Source organism: Bos mutus, chromosome 10, assembly GCF_027580195.1.
Source record: "Bos mutus isolate GX-2022 chromosome 10, NWIPB_WYAK_1.1, whole genome shotgun sequence".
NCBI lineage: Eukaryota > Metazoa > Chordata > Mammalia > Artiodactyla > Bovidae > Bos > Bos mutus.
The window spans coordinates 79,366,982-79,392,160 of record NC_091626.1 but is presented as its reverse complement, the minus strand read 5'-3'; the positions used below and the strand labels follow the sequence as shown (position 1 = coordinate 79,392,160).

Below are 25,179 nucleotides of genomic sequence, written 5' to 3'. Positions count from 1 at the left end.
ACTAGCTCTCCTGTGATGCAGGACCTCTTAGAAAAAGAGGACAAAGAATTAAATCAACTGAAGCTTATGTTTCTATCACTTCGCAGGGATGTTCCGGCTTGGAGAAGGGGAGGGAAGAAGGGTCACCCCCTTTTAAAACAGCTTACTCAGACCACTGAAGAAACCATATGGGAATAGAGATTAGCTATGGGTATCTGGGGCTTTCCCTCAAAACTATCTTATAAAACTCAGCACTGGAACAAAGCCTATCAGTTATCTTTTATTTTCCATATTTCTACATCTTATTCACAAGATTATGACAGGCTTGCCACAAGGCCAGATGCTTTTTATCTACAGCATTTTCACGATTATCATCCAGCCAATCAGAAACATAAAAACAAGGAAATAAAGTCAGTGAGGCTTGTTCCTATCCTGTAAGTATTTATAAACCATCTTCCTCAGATTTTCTCAGGAATGACTATGAAACACACTGACTTGTGTTCTGTTTAGTTTTGCAGGAAGAAAACCCGCTCTTAAGGCATTTTGCAAATTTTGGGAATAAAGATTCCTCATCCCAACTGCACCCCTGGAATGCTTTGGTCTGATTCTGCAAATTTTGTGCTGTTAGTACTTCTGGGCCTCCGAGGTGGTACGCTGATAGAGAACCCATCTGCCAGTGCCAGAGATGCAAGAGACGTAGATTCAGTTGGGAAGATCCCCTGAAGTAGGAATTGGCAACCCGCTCTATTATTCTTGCCTGAGAAATCCCAAGGACAGAGAAGCCTGGCAGGCTACAGTCCATGGGGTCACAAAGAGTTGGACACAACTGAATGTGTACAAGAGTTTTAAGGGGTTTAGTACCTCCACAACATATTTCTCTCAGAAACCTGAAAATCCCCTTTAATTGCCCTTAACTTTTTTTTAAACCATTTTTAATTTATAGAGGTTTTTATCATCTGGCCATTCTTTTAGGCTGTTGCCTCTCTTCTGCCTTGGGTTTTGGGAAGCATGTTCTCCCGACTTTGTGAACAGCCCTGCTTAACAAGTCTGCTTATAAAAGCTCCCTTCAGTTCTTTGCCTCTTTTTATCTCATCAAATACTTGATACTACCATAATATATGTACACACACACACACACACATATATCTGATGTTATATACATAGATGTTATCCATAACATCTTATTAAAAAAACTCAAACTTTTTGGTCAATCCAATGCGTGAAAGGAAGGAAGACTTCCTTTTTTGTTCAGCCACCTTTCCTACAGACCCTCAGGACACCTTCAGGCTGGAATCTATCTTTGTCTTTGATCTTTTGGTAATCACGTCCCTTCCTTGGCCATTTTGAACTCAGAGTGCTGTGAGTCCCTCTCCCAGCATCCTTACAGCCTCACCACCCATCAGATAGCTTTTACTTTTTTTGTGGAGAATTAGGTACAAAGTGGTACTTTGCCACGTTGTCTGTTTTATCTTCTGAAAGATGAACTTCTCAGTCAGAGAAGACAAGAATTGATCAAATGCTCAGCTTTCAGCATTCAGTATCTGTCACGACAGTGGCTCTCCATCATGAGCTGAGAAAAAGTGTGCTGACATCAGGGTGATTTCCATCTTTTCCCTGTCTTCCCTTCTCTCCCTGGCTCCTGCAGAGTGGTGGCACGTTTCTTCTTCCATACAATAATAAGTGAAGAGAGAGTCAGAGGGGGGAGTCCTGAGAAGATACTGGAGAATGCCGGGCACACTTACCTTGTGTCAAGTGTCTGAGCTAAGATGTGAAGACAGCTCACCATTGTCGTAGAATCGCTCCCTAAAATAAAAAATATCACCCGTGACTCCCCAAGCCATTCAGCCTGTCATTTAAACCCAATCTTCTCAATAAGCACAAACCACAGCCCAGCATAATTAACCACCAACATGCAAAGTGCCAGGGCTCTGTTTGGGGCCAAGGCATTTATCTCCAGCCTGACACATGGCTTTGTGATGGATGTTAGAGGCAAAGCTTAAAACATTCATTGGCATGGAAAATCTAAGCTGTTTGAGGGGTACAGAGGTCATTTATCATGCTTCAGCCCAATTTTCTATGGCAAATTTAGGTGACACCTTAGTCCTAAGGCTCAGGTTGTCTGTGGGACATGAGTTGAGGGTAATCACAGGACGTGCAGCCTTTAGCAATACTTCTCTTACCGAAGAGGGAAATCCTGTGTCGAACCAGAGCAGCGAGTTTGCAGAACAGGCTAAAGCAGAAAAAAATGCAAGTGGGAAAGGGACAGAGATTCAAGGCAGACCCACGTAAACCTTATCCCTCAGCCGCCCATACGGCAAAACAAAGTGCACAGAATGCCCCCCCCACGCCCAGGAAGACAGACTGTGTTCCCCTCAAAGGGTCCTCTGGACCACACTAGGAAAACATGCGGTTCCCCCTGTCTCATTGGACAATCATGAAAGATACCTTGCAGGCATCTACAATGTTACAGAAAACAATCCTTCTGCAACAGCTACAATATTTGGCAATGAGCCAGCTGTTGTAAACCATCTCTTGTTATAGAGTACTAAAAACATTCATTTAGATAACACCCACATTTGGGTAAAAAAGGGTTCTGGAAGGATTTTTCCATTGTTGCAATGGATTGCAAGCCATTTTTATTGTCTTCACTGGGTGAGGGCTGTGAGGCCTTAGTTGGGAGGTGGGCAAGATGGCGGGATTGGAATAAAGATTCAGGTATGGGCAATACTGTTTTGCACCAGAAACATTTCAAGGAACGGCTTCTCTCTGTCATCTCCATTAGCCTACAGGCTTAACTGCTGTCTGATCCATGTCTTTGAAGCTAGGAAATCCCACCTGCCATGCTTTTGTGTTTTTTCTGACCCTATTCCGTGCCTTTACCCATATTTTCTACTATGGAACCTGCTGGAGTCCAGTTGTGTCTTACTCTTTTACTTTTCACAGTGCCTAATAGAGTGCCTTGTGCAGTCAGCAAAGAGCCCATAGGTGCTTCTGAACACTCTCCTGATGGCCCCCCGTCTAGGGCACCATGGCCTTCATTTGACCTGTGTTCCTGGAGGAGATTGCTGAGAATGCTGACATTATTTGACATTGGCACAGCTAGACAAGAACGTGGCAACCCTTTCAGGGAGCAGTCCTTCCTGGAGGAACAGGAAGAGGGAATGTAGAATAAAATCACTCAGTACAGGCTGTGGGATTCTTAGATGAGATCCAGGTGAAGTCCTTCCCCTGGTCTTAGAACTCATGCTCTAACACAGGGCAGAAGTCTTTGTGGGAAGGCCAAATGAAGAAGAAATCCATCTAAGTGTTGGTGGGGATGAAAACTTATTCACTTCTAAACGGTTTTCAGTGAATGCCCTGAGCCTTTCTGGGCTGTCTACTGGAAACAGGAGCCAAAGTCTCTCCTGGTTAGTCATTTGTTTTTGCAGTGGAAATAAGTTGGAAACCCTGGCCTCGAGCTTAGGAGAGCTCAGAATAAGTTAACAGAAACTTGGCAGCCAGCAAGTGTGAAATGGGGCCTTTTCTCTCTTCCCAGGGTGTTTTTTGTTTTTTTTTTTTTTGAGTTATGTATGTGATGAAAACTCATGGAGTTGGCAGGGATCCTGGAGGAATATGAGTCCTGTGCATCTGCCAGAACTAGCTGGCTGTCATGATGAAGCCAGCTCACTCCTCTGTGCTTTAGCTTTCTCATCTGTAGGCAGAGACTCATAACATGACTCTCTTAGTCTGCAGAATTAGGGGCTAATAAACTCAGTTATTTCTGGCAAAATGCTTCCAAGTGGACCCACTCTGTACAAACAACATTTTTTAGAGCTAAAGCAGATCCTTGGGTTGTTTGATTCTGATAAAAATGTGGCTCCCCTTGCTGTCAGAAGTGCTCTCAGGCACGCCAAGGCCAGGGCCTGAAGTTTTCAAAGGCCCTTTTTTTTTGGGTCACCTTTGGGGCCCACCATTTAAGTAGAAGCACTGTTCTTTGCCCAGAGTTATGAGGTCCAGCATCCCCCGGCACCTCAGTCTCCTCTCAGAGTTAGAAGGTGATAAAGAGGTCCTCAGGGAAAGACTCTGGAAAGCAGTGACACATGGCAGCAGATGCAGGAGAGGCGGGGCATGGATGAAGGCTGCAGACCAGAGGGGCCTGTAAGTGGGAGCGTGTTCAGGGCCGAGACGACCACGGCTGTGGGAGGGCGGCACGCATGCTGACGGATCTGAAAGCTATTTGCAAGGCTGATCAGCTCCAGGTTGTATTCCAGCCATGACAAATGGTTCCTGGCTGAACAAATGTTACATTTCCATGAATTAATAATCTAAGAAAAATAGATGAAGAGAACAGACACACCTGCCCTCTGTTGGCTTATCTGAATATCTCACTTGGCACCTCATTTTCCTTCTTACAAAATACACTAGTGCATCGTGGAAATATCTAGGAAATGTTAGGTCAGTAACTGGTTGTAAGTGCATCTCATTTTGACAGCATGGGCTTCTCCTTGTTTAACAAATATCAGTAAATGAAGTAACTTCAGTATAGAGAAAATGCCCCTCGGTCTGGATAAAGAGGGGTGGGCTTTCATTCTTGCTCTCATTATCTAGGGTCACTTTAGGCACTGGAAGGAACCTGCTCAAACCTCAGTTTCCTCATCTGCAAAATGGAGATCATAATATCCGGGTGGTTCTTAGAAATTAAAGCACTGTGGTGTTTCACAATGATACTTCCACAGGTGGGCAATTATTTGTGCATATGAAAAATTAAGCTCACTGCTGAGACAATCCTCCCAAGATTGTCAATGGCTAGGTCCTTATAAAATATAAAGTACACTCTTCACCACCAATGGATGCTAGGGAAAGGGTGAACAGACTACTCTGATTGCAGTCCTTAACTCTCTGCTCTTTAGAAATCTAACCCATGCTTTTGTCACTCATAAGTCAAATACAGAGAGAACCTGAGGCATGGTGGGATCCACCTCATAGCCTGATCATGAAGCACCCCGCTTTGTTCTCAGTTCTGCTGAGACATCCCCATGTCTCATCTAGTGGAACGAGAAGGCAAGCTGACACTTTTGATTAAAATTTGTTTCCTGTTAGAAATTTAAATTGAACTATGCCAGCCTAGATTTCAAATCTCAGGTCATCCATACCAAGACTTGTAAAATCTGATTCTTTAAAAGCAATTTAATCTTTAAAAACCTGATAAGAATGGGGTTGAAAGCAGTGTTAATCTGTTTCTTCTCAATGTTGTGTGTTTGCTTTCCCCAAGCTTCAGAATTACCTTCACCTTTTTCTAAATATATTTCAGGATGGAAGTTGATCTGAGTATATAAATCTACCCCCTAATCCTACTGATACCCACAAACAGTACACTTCTCTTGGTTGCCAAAATAATACACAGGTAAGTATGAATAAAGTCATTTTCAGAAAACAGATGATAACAGAAACCTCTGAGCTGCCAATTGTCAGGCCACAGCTCATTTCTCCAAAAGATTCACAATTTAAGTTCCAGGAATCTGGGGTTTCATGGAAATCACATCAGCACCATGACCTTCTCTTCTGTAGACTCACCTGGCCACCATTTCTTTCTCCTTATGGGAGGCATACCCGCTGCTGCTAAGGGGCTTCAGAGGGGAGGACAGGAAGTACAGGCGATGATTGATGAAGTACTGGTCAACCAGTGGGAGGAGAACCTGAAAGATCCACCAGAAATGAACTGAAAGATCCGCTAGAGATAAACTTCTAGGAAGCTGGCAAAAGTCCTTCCTCTGGTTCCTTTGAAAAAGTTCCTTCTCAGTGAGCAAAAAGCCTCTGAACACTGGTCCTGGAATTTCCAGGAAACACTATCCTGCGGATCTCAGTTTCCAACACATTTTCTTTTCCTAGTCCTGTAACCAGAGGCCTTGGGTACATGTGAAGGGACAGAGGAAGATACTAAGCACCCAAAGAAGTGCACATGGGGCCCTGAGTCAACACTTTCAGGGGTGTCCTGTACTTAGCCTGCGCTCAGATGTGGTTTCTTGGGCATGGCATTCAACAGTATACTTGAGGAATGGGCTAACACCACTAGCCTGGAGCATCCTGGCTCTGCTTCTCAGAGCATGGCTACCTCAAGTCCTCACTTGTATTTAGTCCTTTGCCTAGGGTTATGTGGCTGAGACAGCTCACTGGCCTCCATGTTCACTCTCCCCTTCTTTCTCTTAGCTGTACAAACCCCTGTAATTTAGCTGGGAATGGGGTCACCCAGCTAGAAAATGCATTACCTGCCTCCCTTGCAGCTAGCTGAGGCTAAAATGATTCTGTTCTAGCTATTGGGATAGAACTTTAATAAAACAGACGCTTTCCTTCCCCTCTCCTTTCCCTCTTTCTCACAGATGTGGTACAGTTGTGTCTGTTTGGACCAAACTGTCAGGGATTACATTTTAGGAGATGGAAGAACATCATGAGAGGAAGAACCTGAGTCCCTGGGTGATGGCATGGAGCAAAGCAGGCTGCCCAACCTGCCTCAGGACTGTTCCACAACAAACAGTTCTGTATGATCAAAGCCATTACTGGGGTTTTGAGTATCTTTGTTGAATCTGCGTTAACTTGTACCCTAATTTGTGCGGCTGCCAAGGAAAAAGTAATCTAGTTAAACGCACAGGGTCACTTACTTTGGCAAAGAATTTGATCTCCTGGTCATGGGGAGACTTTTCATTTTTCCCACTGCTGACAATGGCTTCTACGAAGACAAAAGTGACACGCAGTTGGCCAGAGTAAAGAAAACAAAAACAGTCACAGCATTGTAGAGACAGAGAAGCTTTTCATCATGAAAAGGCCATTTGATTTTTACAAAATATCTAATATTTTATAAAGTACTTGGCAATTGTGAGAGCTGGTTATTTTTTGTGTCAATTCTCTAGAGTATCACCACCCATTTCACCATCTTAGTGATGAGAAGGCAGCTTCAGAGAGCTTGAGTCATAATCTCAGAGCCACGAAGCAAAAAGATGGAACACTTAGAATAGGATGAGTTATATTAAAAATGACAAATGATTCAATCAAATCCAGAAGGAAAACCAAAGACAAAGCTGATTTTTTTTTTAAATGGGGTGTGTGGGGGGGAATATCTCAGTCATTGTGTCCTTCCCCAAACCATATGCCTAAAAGCATCATGAACAATTATGGCATGAAAACATCATTCCTTGAAAAATGAATATCGAATTCTTTTTGATATTAGGAGAAGCACACATTTTTGTGATATTTCACAATGATACTTACCCAAATGGGCAATAAACTCTTGAGCCGAATCAACATATTTCAGAACCTTCTTCAAAAACTTATAGGCAAACCTCTTTTCCATGGAGGAGGCATCCAGCTCCATATCCTTCATACCTCTAGGGTGGAAACAGGTAAACCCCAGGGGGGAACAGAGACAGCTCTGTGACTTCAGTGCACCAGCAATTTTCCCTGTGTCAACTCTGTTTTCCAAATGTTAATGGTTTTTCTGCCTTAGTGATCTGACTCACCATCTGACTCATTTCCCCTTGAATTTGGAACTTGCCTCCATGAGCATACAACATCTGAGCTACAATAATTTCTGAAAAGACTTTTCAGAAAGATCTGCATCATGCATTCAATAAATGCTGAGATGGAACTAAAGCAGAGATGCAAACAAGAATCCCCTGTGTTCACGGAACTTACATGTCAGCTATGAACAGGCATGAACACTACATAAAACAAAACATAAAGTGTATGGAGTGTTAGAGGTTAATAAGCTTTGTGAATAAAAGAAAAACTAAAGTTAAAGGATGAAAGGGTCCAAGAGTGCCTGAAGGGGTGGGTGAGCAGACTGTTGTGTTAAATCAGTGCTGGGCTTATTGGAAGGATGACATGGGAAGGTGAAGACATAGAGACATCAGGGGAGAGAGCTTTCAAGGCATTGGGAGCGAGGGTGCAAAGGTCCTGAGGTGGGAGCAAGCATGCTGAGTGAAGCCAGTGTGGATGGAATGAAAGTGAGTAGTTCAGAGGGGCATGGGGTGGACAATGGGCTCAATCATTAGGATGCCATGGGTTGTCCTTAGCAGTTTGCTTTTGCTTTGAGATGGGAAGCTATTGAAAGTTTTGAATAGAGGAATGACACGATATGATCTATATTCTAACAGGAGTACTCTGTTGAGGCCAAAGGTTGAAATAGGGAGCATGGGAAGGAAGCCCTTTCAGCAATGATAGTGACAGCATGAAGGTGAGAAGTGGCTAGATTCTGGGTATCTTATAGGGAGAACCACCAGGATTTCCTAAAGAAGTGGAGGCGAGTTGAAGGAAAAAGAGAAGAGACAAGGTTTCTGGTTTGAGCACTCGGAAGAAAGGGGTGTCATCAAGTGATGGGGAAGCTGGGGATGGGGCAGATTTGAGGTGTGGGCAGCAGGAACCAAGGGGTTTTCCTTAGTGATAGGATGTCGCCTCCTCATTGGTATAGTCAAGTGCCCATGATAGGTTCTGGCACAGGGTAAGCCGCTAAGGGATATGTTTGCTGAACTCAGTGATCTTTTTCCTTTTCCTCCCTGTTTCCTAGATTTCCTTCTTATCATAAAGAGGAATTTTTCATTTCTGTGAGCGAGTTATTTATTGGCAAACCACAGTCTGCATGCATCGCAGCATTAAGAACAGGATTAAAATGATGATGGGAGTTTTTCTCAAAGGCTTCCCCAGGGGCTATCCCCCATTGCCTGACCTTTCCCACTCAACAATATGGCAAATAAGTTTTGTTATTCTTTAATATGAGCTACAATAGAAATATTTGTATAGAATTTTATTGGGGTTTCTGCCATTCAGTGGCAAAAATTCTGTAGGAAACCAAAAGAAGAAACAGCAGCTGGCTCGGCAGACATTTCTTTCAGAAGAAATGGCTTATCAGGATGGGACACTTGCTTGTTTTTCATTCTACAAAGGACTTGGCAAGCAAAGCCCACTGCTGATACCTGACCAGCAGGAAAACAGATTCTAACTTTAAGACTTAAGCAGCCCAGACCATCCTCATCTAAAACCTTCATCTAGATGATTCTGATCAACATAAGCTGGAGATAAAGTCTTCAGAAATCACGGTTCATTCAGTCTCTCCAGGAACTGAGTCTTTTTTCCAGGGTTGTTGATGTCAGTCATGGTCTCTATTGTTATTACGGCATTTTATTAAATACCATATAAAACATTAAAATACAAGTGTGAAGAGAACTGGTGATTCTGTGAGAACTAGGCTGCATGTTTTACAAAGACCTGCAATTGTAAGTTTCCACATACAGAGTTTTTGAACTAGATGTAAGAAAACTGTAAAACATAGAGAGGAAATTGTAAAAAAAAAAAAAAAAAAAAAAACCCTAGAATGCTGCGCTTACAGTGTTTTGTATGTGCCTTAATCCTCACCGCTCTTTAGGGAAGCCCAAGTTTCAGATGTTTGAGGATGCATTATGGATGTGCTTTATAATTCCAATCAATAAAACAACAAAGTAAAATAAGGTCTGGGGTCTACAGTACAAGATTTGTGAATGAATGCATATTTGTATGTTTTAAGTTTAAATTAAATGTTTAAGGTATGTACGTATAATTTGTCATGATTCTTTGGTAGATTCTTTGCATGCATCTTTGATTTTTTTAGAAATTGACATCAATCAGTCTTATTTATGACAGAAGAGAGGACTTCATGCTCCAAAACACTTACCTAATTCAAAAGACCCAACTGCTGTCCTAGGCAGGTGATTAAAGATCTAGAGCAGGAGAGACCACACCAGCCTGTCCCTGTCCCACTAACATCACCTGGAAGACGGCTTACCTGGAAACCACAATGCCATTCACTTGGAGGAATTTAAACAGGTCCTGGGCCTTCTCTCGGTCTCTGAACTTTTCCTTGGCAGTCAAGGTATCATAGGGTACCAAAAGAGGGTGACTGCCACCACCTGGGGTCCGTAAAGTGAGAGATGACAAAATATTTGGCTCTTTGCACTTTTGGGAAAACACACCTGCCCCCCAGCTCACCTTCTGTGGAGGACACTGTGGACCTAGCTCACCTTTGCTCTCCAGCTCCAGCTTCTTCTTCTTGGCCCAGATATTGTGATAGTTCTCAGCTACCACCTCCACCATCCCCTGGGTCCCACCAGGGAGACGACGGTCAGAGAGAAAGCAAGCAAGAAAAATGGGTTCATATCTGCCAGGCTATTTCAGGCAGCCTTGGAAACAAAGCACCACCAAATGCTAACTGCACATTACTGAGTGTCTCCTGTCATTAATTAGTCTGTGCTTATGCACCTCATTAGTTTTCTATCTTCCCATACACACAGAAAACAATTTCTAATTCGGGCCTTCCCTGGTAACTTATTATCTTGGCAGTTTGATGCCTTTCTGAGAGAACACACATTTCCATTGCAAACTGCATGCTGGTGGCACTTCATTTGTCACAGGAGTTGAGTGTCTTACTCCTGACCTGAGAAAGCGAGCTGTAAGTGGGAGGTCAAGCAAAAATCTAGAATCCCCAAAAGCTTTTAGCTTAGCAAACTAAAAAATGGCCCCATGTTGCAGAAAACTGGGGCAAAAATGAGATTTCTCAAATAGAACTCATCTTTATAAGGCTTATAAGTTAGTGACCTGGAATGAAGGGTGTACTTTGGAAAGGAACTTTCTTTAAGGTATAAAGCATTGGTCTGATGGATGCTCCGAGGAGTAGCTGCTTCCATCACAGTCACCGATGTGTGCACAAGGTGGGAGTGGGAGGAAGCCACTTAGGGCTTTTGATCTCATCCTCTTGGCTTCATGTCCTGAAACCCTGCAATGATGACTCATCTGCACCACCACAGGCAACTTTCGTGAATCCACCATGGAATACATGGTTGTCCTCAAGGTTGGGGAAACAAACCTACTGTGACCAGGCCAGCACCCCCACCCAGGGGCGGCTCATAGGTTTTCTCCTAGTTGTTATTAGTTTTGTTACTAGTTATTTCTCCTGGCTCTTATCAGTTCTGTTTTGGGTTTTGATATAGGAATTTGCTGTTTGTTCTTCCTCTTAGTGAGTTATGACCTGTTTCGATGTCCCAAGAAGAAGTGCAAAGCCTCACCTCCTCTGACCATTGGTCAATTCTGCTGAGACTATCTCGAATGAGTGGCCTCTGCTCCGTGTAGCCCTTCCTAATTTTGATATTTCAGTGGTGATATTTCAGGCATTCTCTCCTTTCTGTTTTTTTAACTCTTTGGAGTTTGACATTCCCTGTACTTGAGGGGTTTTAGAAAGTAAGTTACGCTGGCTCTGAAGGCATCAAGACTGACCTGGAGCTCTCTGGAGAGCACGACATTGGAGAGATCCAGAGGGGCAGGGCTGTAGCTGTTGCCCTAGGGAAGTAAAGGCAGAATCATTCTTATCAGCATCCCCAACGTCAGTGGCCAAAGGTATGTCCCAAAGATTCCCAGGGCTCATGGATGATGAGCCTCATCTCTGCTACCTGGGGAGAGCATTCCCAGGTTCTCCATGGGTTCTACTGGCCGAGCACTGGCCTTTGGGCGTGATGGTCGTACCTGGCTGGCCTGGGACACGCTTCGAAGCTTCTCATTTTCCCGCTGTTGAACCAGAGCTTCTCCCTCTTTGGTCCTCTCTACAGTCCAGCCCACAGCCAGCATGGTTTTCAGGGACTCTCTGGCAGGCCAGCGATAAATTTCCTTCTCCTGGAAGAACATTGGAGCAGAAGAGCTGTGTAGGGCAGGCTCCAGCACTCCGGCTGGCCTGTCTCCTGGAAAAGACGTTGGAGCCCACAGCGGAGGGGGCTAACTGGCTCAAACTTCCTCTCACCGGGTCAAAATACCCTCTGCAGCATCCCATCTGAAACACGTCCTCAGCCTTTTGGAGGTTTTTAAGTAAAAGACGCTACAGTCTCCGGCTTTTAAGGGGAATGTGCCAGACATTACCCACAGTTTGTGGTTAAAGAGAAGCAAGAAGAGGACAATGAACTCCTCCCTTCCCCTCTTGCCACCCCACTCCCTCCAGCACTGCCACCTCGGCCTCCTCCAGGCAGCGCTTACTGCGCAAGCGTCACCCACCTGGGCCCCGCCCCTTTCTCTCAAGAGTGACTTGTTTGGTAGGTGTTCAGGATGGCGCACGTCAAAATGCGTCTGCACAAAGCTCTCCTCTGAGCTTGGGAAATAGATTTCCTTAGATTTTCAGTTCTCTTTTGAGTCATACACAATTTTATAGCCAGTGAATATGCATATAAAGATATACATATCATCCTTTACCTGTGATGGTAAATCTAAAGCCTACAGAGAACTCTTACTGATGGCAAGATAGGAATTCAGAGTTAAGCTGAACCAAATCTCATTATTAACAAAGCAAACGAAACTATGAGACCTGTTCATATTTCCCTGGGGATTCTCTTCTCTGTTCCTTTCATCCTTCGTGATTGGAAGTCCTTTCCATCTGAATTCATGTCTCCCCCAAAAAAAATTTAACAAAATAATCCCCCCAATAATCTAACAAAAGCCCTTCCTATTTCAGTTGCCAAGTGAACCACAAAATGTATTTTGGTCCAGCTTCTGAGTGCTGACCAGTGTTTCTTTCTCCAACGGGCTCTTTGAAGCTGGTCCTGGGGCCGTGGGTCATAGGCCAGCTCCTGAGGAGCTTCTCCAGTCCTGAAGTCTCTAAGGAGCTGGACCGTGAATGTGCCCTCAGCTCCTCTGCTGGGATATAATTCCCCGGGAAGGGAAACCAGCATGGCCACTCAGTGGTCCTTACCTTCTCGGTTAATGTCTTGAAAGGCCGGATCAATGGATGGGTCTTCACATTTTCATCCAGCGAAATTCCGTATTTCCATCCATTCTGACTCTGTAGAAATGTTCTCAGTTCAAATATCCTTGGCATCCTGAAAGCCCTGCTATGTGACCCACAGCCCAGCTTCTATTTTCACTGAACAAATAGAATAATGGAATGTGACAGAGCTTGGAAATTTCCCCCAAAATATCTAATTGATCTTTTAAGGCTGTCAGGCTCTCTGCCCTGAGTTGTGAACCCTGCTCCTTTATTTCTTCCTGTTTTAGTGGCTGTCCCCTCCACTTACTTGCTTGTGTTTCAGGCCCTCTACAGACAGGAAGGATGCTTCAAAAGACCTGAGAACAATGCTTTTCAGGTCAGTGTGTCACAATCACAGGCAAGGACAGGTGTCAAGGCTGAATGCTTGTGATAAATGGACCTACTGGCCATGGCATGGAGGGAACTGATTTGGTTTGCTCCCTTTGCCCGCAAAACCCAGAGCAAAACTGTAGCAAAACATGTTTCCTAGAATCATAGAAGTTGACGAATTTCAAAAATCATTCAACAAACATTGGTTGAGTGTCTACGACAGTAGGTTGTAGACTCTGTCCCAGGCACTGTGGGTACAGAGATAAGTCAGAGTCTGTTTTTCATAACCTCATCCCCCAGGGACTTCTGGCTGCTCTTTCTCAGTCTCTGCTTCTTCCCACTTGTTAATGTGGAGTTTTTCAAGCTTGTGTCCCTTCTCAGGGCACACTATTCCCAGGGGTATGTAATCTAGGCCCCAGTCCGTAAGTAAATGAATACCAAATCAGTATCTGTAGTCCAGATCCATAACTTCCACACCTATCTGAGCTCTGCTTGGATGTCTGCAGGTACCTCTCAACAGGTCAGAAAGAGAACCCAGCATTGCACTTCTCTAAATGGCTCTTGTTCTAGGGTTTCATGTATCTCCATGAACAGCATCAGCTTATACTCACTTTCCAAGCCAGAAACGTGGGAGCCTTCTTCAACATCCCCTTCACTCTGTACCTGTTCACATGTGTTCAACCTCTCAGACCTATCGTCTGCCTTGCCCTCACTTTCCTGCCAGTGCGTTGGCCCAGGCTGCCATCGCTCTCCCCTGGAGGAGGAAATGGCAACCCACTCCAGTATTCTTGCCTGGTAAACCCCATGAACAGAGGAGCCTGGTGGGCTACAGTCCATGGGGTCACAAAGAGTCAGACATGACTTAGCAACTCAACAATAAGAAGCCATCTTTGGGCATTCTCAGGTGGCTCAGTGGTAAAGAATCTACCTGCCATGCAGGAGTTGTGGCTGTGATCACTGGACTGAGAAGATCCCCTGGAGAAGGAAATGGCAACCCACTCTAATATTCTTGCCTGGGAAATCCCATGGACAGAGGAGCCTGGTGGGCTAGAGTCCACGGAATCTCGAAAAGTCAGACATGACTTAGCAGCTAAACAACCATCAGCTGTCACCTGGATTACTGCAGCTGCTTCCTATGTGGTCTCCCTGCCTCCAGTCTTGCCATCTCTAACGGATTCCAGTTTCAATACCACTGTCAGGTGATTTTTATAAAATACTCTGATCAGGGCACTCTGCTGCTGTAAAATTTTCTGATTCACAACTGCCATCACGGTAAAAATCCAAGCTCTTTCTGGCCTCTATGGCTGCAGCAAAGGGCTTGTTGGCTCCTTTAGGCTCGTGTCCTGCTTTCTGCCCCTGCCCTACTCTGTGACCCCATCATGTTGAAACAAACTTCCTTGAAAGCCACCACACACTCTTGCCTTTCAGGGTCTGTGTCCATTGCTTCCACAGCCTTCACTCTGTACCTGTTCACATGCTTGCTCCCCTGCAACCACTGCTTGTCAGTAGCATGAAGAGCAGACTGGAGAAAATACACATGGGCAGACTAGTTCAAAGGTCAAAAGATGAGTGCAGCCTGGTCTAAAAGCGTGGCTTGGACAGACAGAACTATACAAATTCAGGAGTGACTAAAAAGGTAGAATGCATGTGACTTAGGGATGCACTGGATGATTCATGGACGTGTCCCTGTCCCTAAGTCCAAGCTGCCCAGATGGGCATATGAAGGAGTGCTGAGAAAACACAGATGCTCTAGTGCAACAGTCAGCAAGCCTCAGACAGCCCTTGGGCCAAATCCAGCTGAGTCCCTGTTTTAGAAATACAGTTTTTACTGTATTACATAGGCACACTCCTTCATTTACATGTTGTCTATGGCTGCTTTTGCACCACCATGACAGAGATGAGTAGTTGCAATGGAGACTGTCTGGCCCACAAATCCTAAAATGGTTATTATCTGGCCCTTCACAGAAAAAGCATGCCAACCTCTGTTCTAGAATCATGAGCCCATTCTACAGATACAATGATTGTTGTTGTCATGAGCCCCAAACAGTAGCTCAGGAAAGAATCAGAGCTGAGCCCAGCTCATGACAGAGGCTGAGCCAGGGCTTCAAGCTGTATCTCATCCAGCGTGCAACCAGGGAGGTGGTTTCTGCGGCCGTGCTGCGGAGGTGGGTCCACCGTTTCGGGCTGTAAACTCCAGCTGAGCAATGGCCCCAGTGCTTAACGGGCTGCCTACAGGACTCCGGGATGGCTTTGGCATATTCCTCTCCTTTTGCCTGCCAGCATTAAAGGGCTGACAGAGCAATTAAACTTATTAAGCAGCCTGACCTCATGTGGTGAAGAATTTTAAACACCAGATGGACGGGCTTATTAATAAGGGAGAGTCTGGAAGTTCCAGCACTGCCTGTCACAGGAAGACGGGTGTCTTCCCTAGACCAAAATTCAGCTTGCTGGCAAAACGTGAGAGTAAAGCTTTCCATTCAATTGTCCCTTTCCTAATGGTACATTAAAAAAATAAAATTGAATAAAAGCTTCTGGCCCCACATTAAGCATTTATGTCAAACATACATAAGCATGTGCTTGAGCACCAATTCCAGGAAATGCAATGGGAAGAGAGACAGCAGCCCTCCCAGAATCAATCATTTTCTTGAGAGACAAGAAAAGGTGCACCAGCAGCTGCCACCACGTATTTCTCCGACCTCCACCATCCCTGGGAAATGGCCACTCAAAAATAATGAATGCTCTTGGCATGGCAAGTCTGTCACTTAGACGCGTCAGGCAGATTTCCTGGACTGAACACTTTAATGTTCTTGGGCTGCTTATTTTTACCCCCCGTGACAACTGTCAGCTGGATGATAATCCCTACCTTGTCACAGGCCCATCTATCATGGGAGTGCTCAGCATACTTGGTGACAATGTATTCCAATTTTTCAGGCAAGGAGAAACTGTGAAAGGAGGGGAAAAATAAAATTACTACCTCCGCAAGCACTTCGGCCAGATGTGCCAAAAAGATAGAACCAACAATCAACCGACAGAAGCTGGATGTGATCAACCAGCTGACTCCAGATTTGAAGCTGAACAGCAGACTCGGTGACCTTCCTGAGCTCCAGGTGTGGCACATTCAGGACCAGGTCACAGACACACCCACGGCTAATCAGAGGGCGGCTCTGCAGCAGCCTCTGCTTCTCAGGCGGCCTCCCTCCAGCTGCCCCGGGTTCCCTCGGCTCCTAAGAACCACTTCAGCGCCTGGGGCAGACCTGTCCTGGCCAGATTGTGAGAATGCATTCATCAAAGACACTGCCCTGCCATCTCACAACTCCAAGCGGGGGATGGCAGGAGTGGGTAGCTAGAGTACCTAGTGATCCAAAGTAGTGCCTGTCTACCTTTTGAGGTCTGGTGATTCATGCTTAAATGCTAGAATCACAACAGGCCAGTGGACATCTGTCATTTCCGTTAGCCCCACAGCTTTTACCCCATCTGTTGCTAATACACCTTTGCTTCCCTTTAAGGAGCAAGTCTCCCTGCCTTGTGTGTAGTCTTATGTGAACTGTCATTGAGGATTGGCTCTGATGAGGCCAACTGGACTCATTCTCTCTGGAATTTGAATCTTTTTTGGGGGGAGGGCTGTGCTGTGCAGCTTGTAGGATCTCAGTTCCCTGACCAGGTGCTAAACCCAGGTCACAGCAGTAAAAGTGCATAAAATCCTAACCATTAGACCACCAGAGAACTTGTAATTTGAACCTTGAGTTGAGTGAGACCAGGACAGCAACTCTTCATGGTGACGCATCCAGTGGGGACACCTGGAGAATGTCCATGTGGTCACTCTGCTTTAGTTCCTGTCCTTGCTGAGGCCTCCTTAGTCAGCTTTTGCCTAGATTTTAATAATGACCCTGTATCTTTTTACGATAAGGTCCTTTTCTGTTTAAGTTTTGGTCAGAGTTAGTCTTCATTATTCATATTACTCAAAGAACCTGTGATGTCAGAAATCTATCTGAAGAAATCAGAGTTCTCAAATTAGCGTGGAACAAGTCACATTGGCATACAATTGCTAGAGTTTCACACTGTCTTGTAATGTTTATAAAAGCGTCCATGTTGTCACACCTTTCGGCATTCTTTGGCCCATGATGTTTTCACGGGGCCGAGTTCTCCAAAATCAATACCTGCCTTCCCTTTGGCCAGCCTGAAGGTATACCACATCCCTTACCTCTCTCTTACAGCTGGTTCAATTCTATTTCCCACCATTCATTCAGCTCAAGGTTCTGCTGATGGAATGTGTATTTAATTTCCCCAAAGATGAACTTTATATGTTATCAAAGCTGACAGCTCCAGAGAAGGGCTCAGACTATGGCTCTCATCTGAGAACTACTGCCGTAAAACAGAAGTCCAAGGGGTCCATCACAGGATGCCTGTTTCTCCCTGCTCATATCACAGCAGGTCTGGAGCTTTTCACTGAAAATGCAGCTGGAGATGAAGCCTGTATGCCCCATGACCCATAATCATAATTGGGGCAGAATTGCCAAAGGCAAAATCGAGTAGATCTTGTCTAATACTTTGTCCATGGCCTAATCACCACCAGTGAGGCATGCTGGAGAATCAGTGGGAGGAATTAAAAGGAGTTATTGTAGAGTCATTCCAAAGATCCAGCATCCATTGGTAAAGAGCAGGTCCAGTCTCTCAAATAAGGACCACCCCTCCCCCCCGCCCCCGTGCTGTTCTGCCCTCACATCCTGAAGTCTTGTGGGAGCTCAGCTGAGTGTTATTTAAGGAGGGGCTTTGATGTACGATGCTATTAGTACTGTACAGGCCTAATTCACAAAGAACAAAGATTTTGTCAAAAAACTCATTAATAAATTAATTGCATCATTTGTCAGAATACTTACAAATGCCTCGGGAGACATATGTGGAGAGCATCCATTTTTTATAATAAATAAACCAACTCCACCCTCCAAAAAGAAGTGCAGAATAGAATAATATAACATATAATCAGATATGGATGGATTAAACCTTCAGGAGTTGAGGTCAAAATCCAGCACCTGATGTGACTTGTAGTGTCAAGGGACATGACGAACAGCGTTGGAAGGGAAGGGAGACAAGGGAAGGAAGTTTAAATTTCTGGGTTTCTTCTGAAAGAGAAACACTAGCCACGGGGTAAAATCAAGGACCAGCTTAGAGATGACTCTAGACTCACTTCACAGTGTTGATGGGTTTGGGGTCAAAGTTGCCATCTGCGTCCACTGAGACCTGTTTCTCCAATGTGGCTGAGATTCTGGTATCTAAATAATCTGGTGGCAGGGCCCCTGCTATTGCACTGAGACAGGGCAGGGCCATCCGGAAGAGATCTGGGTCATACCTCTGTGAGAAAAGACAAAAACCACGTGAGCACAGACACCAGAACCACAGCCACCGGCAGAACCACTCACCGATTGGCTGGGGAAAACACACACACACACACACACACACACACACACACACACACACACATGCATTTTCCCAGGTTAACCAAAATGGGGAACATGTAAGACCTATAATGCATTCTGGTGGAAACTGAGGTATCCTTGTCACAGAAAAGCAACAATCTGTAAAGCCTTCAAGTCACCATTTGCTGTTTAAATCAGTCTCATCATTAGCTACTTGCAGGAATATCTAAAGGTTAAAGTGGTTCTCACTAGGCCAGAAAAGTCTACAGACTTGTCGGCCATAGACGGTTATAGACACTGATCCAGCCTGTGCCTGGAAAGGGCAGAGCAGCTTGGCTGGGCCCCCCAGTAGCCAATGCAGGTCACAGGCTGATAGTGTCAGCAGATTGCTCGGTATCACCATTCTCTCCTAAACTTCGCCAGGAAGGAATCTCAGCTGAAACACGTCGGGTGAGGGACAACCTTTGATCTACTTGTACTAGACCAAAGAAGACAGGTGTGAAGATCATTTAAGTGCGGGTGGCGCAGTGGTAAAGAATCCACCTGCCAATGCAGCAGATGCAAGAAATGGGGGTTTGGTCCCTGGGTTGGGAAGATCCCCTGGAGAAGTGAATGGCAAGTCACTCCAGTATTCTTGCCTGGAGAAAATTTCATGGACTGGGGAACCTGGTGGGTATAGTTCATGGGGTTTCAAAGAGTCGGGCATGACTGAGCACATACACACAACCAACACCAGACTGCAGCTGTATACCTGCTCTCGACTTCTGTATGAAAACCTGAAAAACTTTAAAGCTGGTGACCTATCTACGGCCATACCATCCTGAATGTTACTGACTTCATCTAAAGCTGGTCACATCACAAATCTAAATATATGTTAAGGGAAGGGGAGCACGTGTGAGATCGGGGCTGTGTTCCAATCAGACAGCACAGGAAGGCTGGGGATGCAGAGGCCCTTAGTCCTCCCCCAAGCTTCTCCTCCCCAGGGGCCGGACAGCTCCTCCCCTGAAGGGTCTCCTGGGAATCCCACATCCCCATCTCAGGGTAGATGCTAGGACTTCTCTAGGCTTGAACTTGGTGAAAGCAGGCTAACAGGGGCCATATAACATCGATGGGGGTCGGGGGTCGGGGGTGGGGGTGGGTGGGGAGGGAAGGAAGGGGATGAAGTCATTAATCCTGGAACCAAGAGGTATTCTTCTGATTTACTCTGAAAGTAGCTCTCTATATGTTAACTTTGTGAGTTTGGCAAGTTACCAACAGATCTCCCACCTGTCAAATGAGGGTCAGGGTAGCTGGGATAATGCATGTGATCCGCTTGCAAAGTGCTTGGCAGAGTTTCGGGCACATGGCAGAGGGTGACTGGGAATCAGCTTGTATCACTGAGGTCCAGCCACCCTTACCCCCCTCTTTGTTCCAGGAGCACTGCCATTACCTTATGAGAGAGGGAGTCAAAAATCCCCCAGAAGAGCTTCTCTGTCAGATGTAGCTCTTCCTCCACGGCCAGACCGTAGCTCCCCCAGCCCGAAGGCAGACAATAGTACTTCCAGCACTGTTCGTAGTGATTCGTCAGAAGCTGGCAGGTTGAGAACAAGTGTGCACCAGTGGGGTGGGGCAGAGAAGATCCACAGGCATCGACAGCACACAGGGAAGAAGAAAGCAGCACAGACCCACCAGGAGAGTGAAACCAACAATGCAAATAGTTAGGCTGTCTACAAAGAGGCCCCCGGATGCACTGGGAATGGTCTGCTCTTGTGCCTCACAAGCTTCAGCCCAAACGGAATCTGCCCCATTAACTCTCATACCTCCTCAATCACCCCCAGAGGCTGCTATAAAATGGGAGAGGGACTGTTACTACTCCAACTGGGAAGATGCTACCCTCTGGAAGTGTTTGTGTTCCAGCCAGTAAGGCCTGAGGAAAATTTCTTCTGAGATCTTTGCTTGTAAATCTGGTAATGCTGATATGAGGAGGGGTGGGCAGGGAGCAGGCTGTGGGTCCACAGATTTCTCCACATTGACTCCTGCCCCTGGCTTCCCTGCCGTTCCCTGGAGCCTTTTGATGGTCTAGCCATGTCACAGCAGTTCCCCACGTGGCCAGTAGAGGGGACACGTACACTGCCAAAGGTCCCATCCCAGCAGGCGGGAATCCACATCCTCCAGGAAAAATCCTGCTGATCTAAGGGGTAAAAGTGAGCTTGCTGAGTGCTAGTGATGATGTCTCTTTGGGAGCCAGAATTCAGCTGATGGCACAGGCATTCCAAGGAAGCAATGCCAAGCTAACTGTAAAAACTTGTGTTTTTTATCTAAAGGACTTTTTGAGAAGAAAACCAAGAGTCTTAGGGTTAGACAGAAGAATAAGCCCGTGGAGGGCTGTGGAATCTCTGACAACATACAAGCTGTCTTCTACCTGGCATGGAACAAGAGGATGGACTAAGGGCCTCTTGGAATTCTGTTTATCCCAGTAAAACACTTCCTGAAATCTTTGCTTAGATTATTTCTGAAAAGAAGGAAAGTTCTGTTGAAATCACTAGGCAGAATTTTCAGGTGTGGCTGGAAACTGCTGACCCTTTTGAATATACAACTAGCGCAGGTGCCTCAGAGGTAAGAGATGAAAAACACTGCCCTTGTGGGTGACTGATTCTGGTGTCTTCTCACCCAGGCCGGAATGCTTGCCATACCAGCAATAAAATGTTGGTAATTTGTGAGAAAATCAGAAACCAGATGATGAAAACAGGGCTCTGTGGCCTTACTTTTTACTAATAAGAGAAAAGAAGTGAAAAAAATTTAAAGATCTGTTATAAAAGGGAAAAAAAGCGTAACATAGTATGGAAAAGAAAAGGGACATTTTACTTTCTGTACCTAAATGAAGAATCACAGGACTTCAAAGCTTTTTGAGATTAAAAACCTTCTGAAAACCTAATTAGGGCAGGAAAGTACAAAGATCCAAGTCCCCTCACTAACCTCTGCTAAATAACAAGTAATTGGTGGAAATCGACTATGGCAAATTGGAGCTGTTAATGAATCCAGCAGAATTATTCTTTCCAACCTCTACACTCAAGAAGCTTGTATGTTGTATGTTGACAAGAGCTTGTATGTTGTCAGAGATTCCACAGCCCTCCACAGGGTTCTAGGGCAACTTGGAGGAGGGGGGGTGGGGTGGGAGGTTTAAGAGTGAGGGGACATATGTATACCTGTGACTAATTCATGTAATTGATGTAGGGCAGAAACCAACACAATCTTGTAAAGCAATTATCCTCCAATTAAAAATAAATAAATCATAAAAAAGAAAGGGCTTGATTTTGGAGGTTGTATTCAGTTTGCTATCAAGTCAAAGGGGTAAAACCCATTTCAGATGTATTTTGCTCCCCCCGTTGTGAAGATCATGTTTTACAAGGCACGTTTCCTGCGCCATAGACTATTTCTGTAACAGAGAGGTTTACCTTAAGAGGCATTTTGCAGTATTCATTGAGTTGGGGCACATCAAAAACTAGACGTCGCAGGAGTTGCTGTAACATGGAAGGTCTCAAGTGACTGCAATACAGAATAAGAAAAACAAAAGGATATAATGAAAAAAAAAATAAGGAGAGAGAATGAAAGAAATACTCAGCAGCGATAACCATATATTAGAGCTAAGCTTCAAAAAACTTAGCTCCTAAATCACAAGATCATGGATAAAACCACAGTCGATGGTAAAACACTTTAAAAATCAAGTGTAGTTAAAATGCAGAAAGAGAGAGTGGGGCTCACGGCTTGAGATCCTTAAGGTTAAATTCTAATCACCATGTGACAGGATGTTCTAGGGTCTATGACACTCAGTCAAAATACAGCCACTGACTATGGGCAAAGAAATATATATGACAGAAATACAACAGAAAGAAAGTCCAGGTGGTTTTAGAATTCTCTACAGACTGACCATGCTCCTGAACTCTGCCAAGGAAGAAGCAAGAGGTGACCAGCTGCACAGGTGGAATCTGAGGACACCTACTGGTGATTTGAAAGGTGCTCTGAGTTGCTGAACCTGAAATTCTTATTATCGAAATCATGTTTTGGGATTAAGGGTTTGTCCTCAAAAAAAAAAAAAAAAAAAAAACTTCTTTAAAAAGCAAATTGAATAATTAGAGAACAGTATATCAAATTATCAAAGCATTCATGGCCTTGGTATTGGTACAAGTAAATTCTGAGAGAAAAGAGATAAACCAGGTTGACTTAGCCATTATTTTTAGATTGCCAAACCTTTTAAAACCCTGTGGAAGCTCTGGATTCTTCCCAGATAAAATACACACTTAGACACAATTTGGCACATAAGTTCAGCTCACAGGCCCCTTTCCAGAGATGCCTAAGAGACAAGGAGGCAAAGTTAATAACTCTGATCTTGAATGTTAAAATGCCACAAAGAGCCTCAGAGGCATCTAGAACAAGGAGGCTAGATGTGAATGGAGATGGACAACAAAGCTCGTCTGTTTCACAAATTTTGCTAGAACTGGCCTTGCGATAAAATTCCCTGGAGTGAAAATGTCAATCATGATGTATAGCAAGTAAAATCTTGTCTCTAAATGTAATAATCATAAACATATAAAATTGTTTTTTTTACACTGTTTACCTAATTAGCAGTATCACCTTAGACTAACAAATAAAATCAAGGAGTAAAATAAATCTCAAACTCAATTAACTACTGACTTAATAAATAATAAAGCTAGTTAAGTATCAGTTTGTCTGCTGTTTCTAGAGCTCAGATGGCCAAGAAGAGGAGTGGAGAAGCTCCTAGGAACATAGGAATAGGGCTGTGAGCTCTAATTTTCGTTTGATACAAAATTCTAATTTTCCCAACATCTAGTCTGATTCTTTAAAAACATATATGCTAACATCAGTTTAAAAAAAAAAAAAAAAAAAACTAGGAAGCAGCTTATGCTGGGAGACAGGACTTTTGATTTGGTTCCCAAGATACCTGGTGAGTTCAGACCTAGGAAAAGGTCGAACAAGACCTACAGCTGTGATGGACATAGCCACCAGCCAATTATAGAACCAATGCTGACAGGAAGGATTTCTGTGCAGACTCACTGTTTATTCCCTTGGCCATTACTCAGGAGAAAAGTAGATGCCCAACCATATCCACTAGTCAAGGGGCTCCTGCTCCTCCTTGTGAAGTGGTGGCGTGGAAATCTTAGTCACCCTATTCATTCCTAGAGGCCTGCAGTGTGTTTACCAAGCTTTGTTTCCCTTCCAGGACCAAGAGCATTCAAATAAGCTTACTTCTCTGCCAGTTCTAATGATACTGGAATGAATGAAGTGCTGTCAGAGTATAAGAGCCTGATTTTGGTAGAGGATCTCAGAGAGAAACCCCTTTTATGGGGCATGGGTGGATGGCCCACATCCTCCACTCCACATCCTAGGCAAATAGCACTATGCATGACATAGCTTAACCCATAAAAGTATTGGGTTGGCCAAAATGTTTGAGTTTTTCTATGTCTAACAGGAAAACCTGAACAAACTTTTCAGGCAACTCAATAGTTGAGGTCTATAGGCCTTAGATGATAGACGGCATTTATTTATTTATTTATTTTGATTCTTTATATCATTTTAACTTCTTAAAAAAATTTATTTTATTTTTTAACTTTACAATATTGTATTGGTTTTGCCATATATCAACATGAATCCATCATAGGTATACACGTGTTCCCCATCCTGAACCCTCCTCCCTCCTCCCTCCTCCCTTCCAGTATGAGATGGCATTTAAAGGTTAATTTCAATAAAGCATTTAAAATAGAAGGACCACGTTACATTTGAAACATAAATGTGAGATGGCCTTTTAATTTGATGTCCTAAACGGACTGACCAATTGCTTTTTTCTAGGCAGCCCCAGTCCCACCACTGCACAGTCATCTCTAGTGTGACTAGGAAACAACCCATTCAACAAGAATCAGGGTCAGACCTAGTTGGCCACTAAAGGGAAAACTGCTGGGCTTGACTCCAGGACAACCTACAGCAGTGACTCTCAGTCTTGGCTGCATCATGGAGTTGTCTGACGAGCTTCACAAGCTAGGGGCCTGGCTCCCATCCCTAAAGGTTTGAATTTTAGGGACTGAGATGTGGCCTGGACATCCAGGTGATTCTAATACATAGCTGAGGTGGAAAACCACTGGCTTAAACAGCAGAGCCTGGTCCTGGACTGTGTGGTTGAGGCTCGCCATTGGAAGAGCCCTTTTTCCTTTGACCCCACGAGATCTGATGTAGTTTTCTGACAATTCTGGGTCTCTGGGTGGCTTGACACTCTGTCCCTGGTTGCCCATCTGCGGCAGTGAGCACTCCTGCCTTGATTCCCCACGGGGACTGGAGATGCCTTTTCTTTATTTCAGGTCTAATGTGGCATAGAGGAGGGCTGCTTTGACTCATGCTTTTATAGTCTGGCCTCTGTGTGAAGGTCTACTTACCCAGAAGGGAAAACCTGCTTCTGGCTCTAGTTTAGGAACTAAAGCATTAGTTCTTTTTTTTTTTTTTAATTTGTATTGGAGTATAGTTGATTTTAGGCTTCCCTGGTGGCTCAGAAGGTAAAGAATCTGCTTGCAATGAAGGAGGCCTGGGTTTGATCCCTGGGTTGGGAAGATCCCCTGGAGAAGGGAATGGCTATCCACTCCAGTATTCTTGCCTGGAGAATTCCATTAACAGAGGAGCCTGGCAGGCTAC

At 44.6% G+C, this 25,179-nt stretch overlaps 1 protein-coding gene across 1 annotated transcript in view; it reads right to left on the bottom strand.

Annotated features, from left to right (window-relative positions):
- The window catches only part of RYR3 (ryanodine receptor 3), a 457,031-nt gene that overhangs the window by 89,295 nt on the left and 342,557 nt on the right, over positions 1 to 25,179 (bottom strand). The window contains 14 exon segments of the mRNA XM_070378270.1: positions 1,722 to 1,782; positions 2,160 to 2,209; positions 5,533 to 5,654; positions 6,615 to 6,682; positions 7,222 to 7,337; positions 9,767 to 9,890; positions 10,002 to 10,077; positions 11,251 to 11,313; positions 11,497 to 11,643; positions 12,707 to 12,796; positions 15,954 to 16,032; positions 18,276 to 18,439; positions 19,934 to 20,074; positions 21,939 to 22,029. Of these exon segments, the coding sequence (XP_070234371.1) occupies positions 1,722 to 1,782; positions 2,160 to 2,209; positions 5,533 to 5,654; positions 6,615 to 6,682; positions 7,222 to 7,337; positions 9,767 to 9,890; positions 10,002 to 10,077; positions 11,251 to 11,313; positions 11,497 to 11,643; positions 12,707 to 12,796; positions 15,954 to 16,032; positions 18,276 to 18,439; positions 19,934 to 20,074; positions 21,939 to 22,029 (1,392 nt within the window).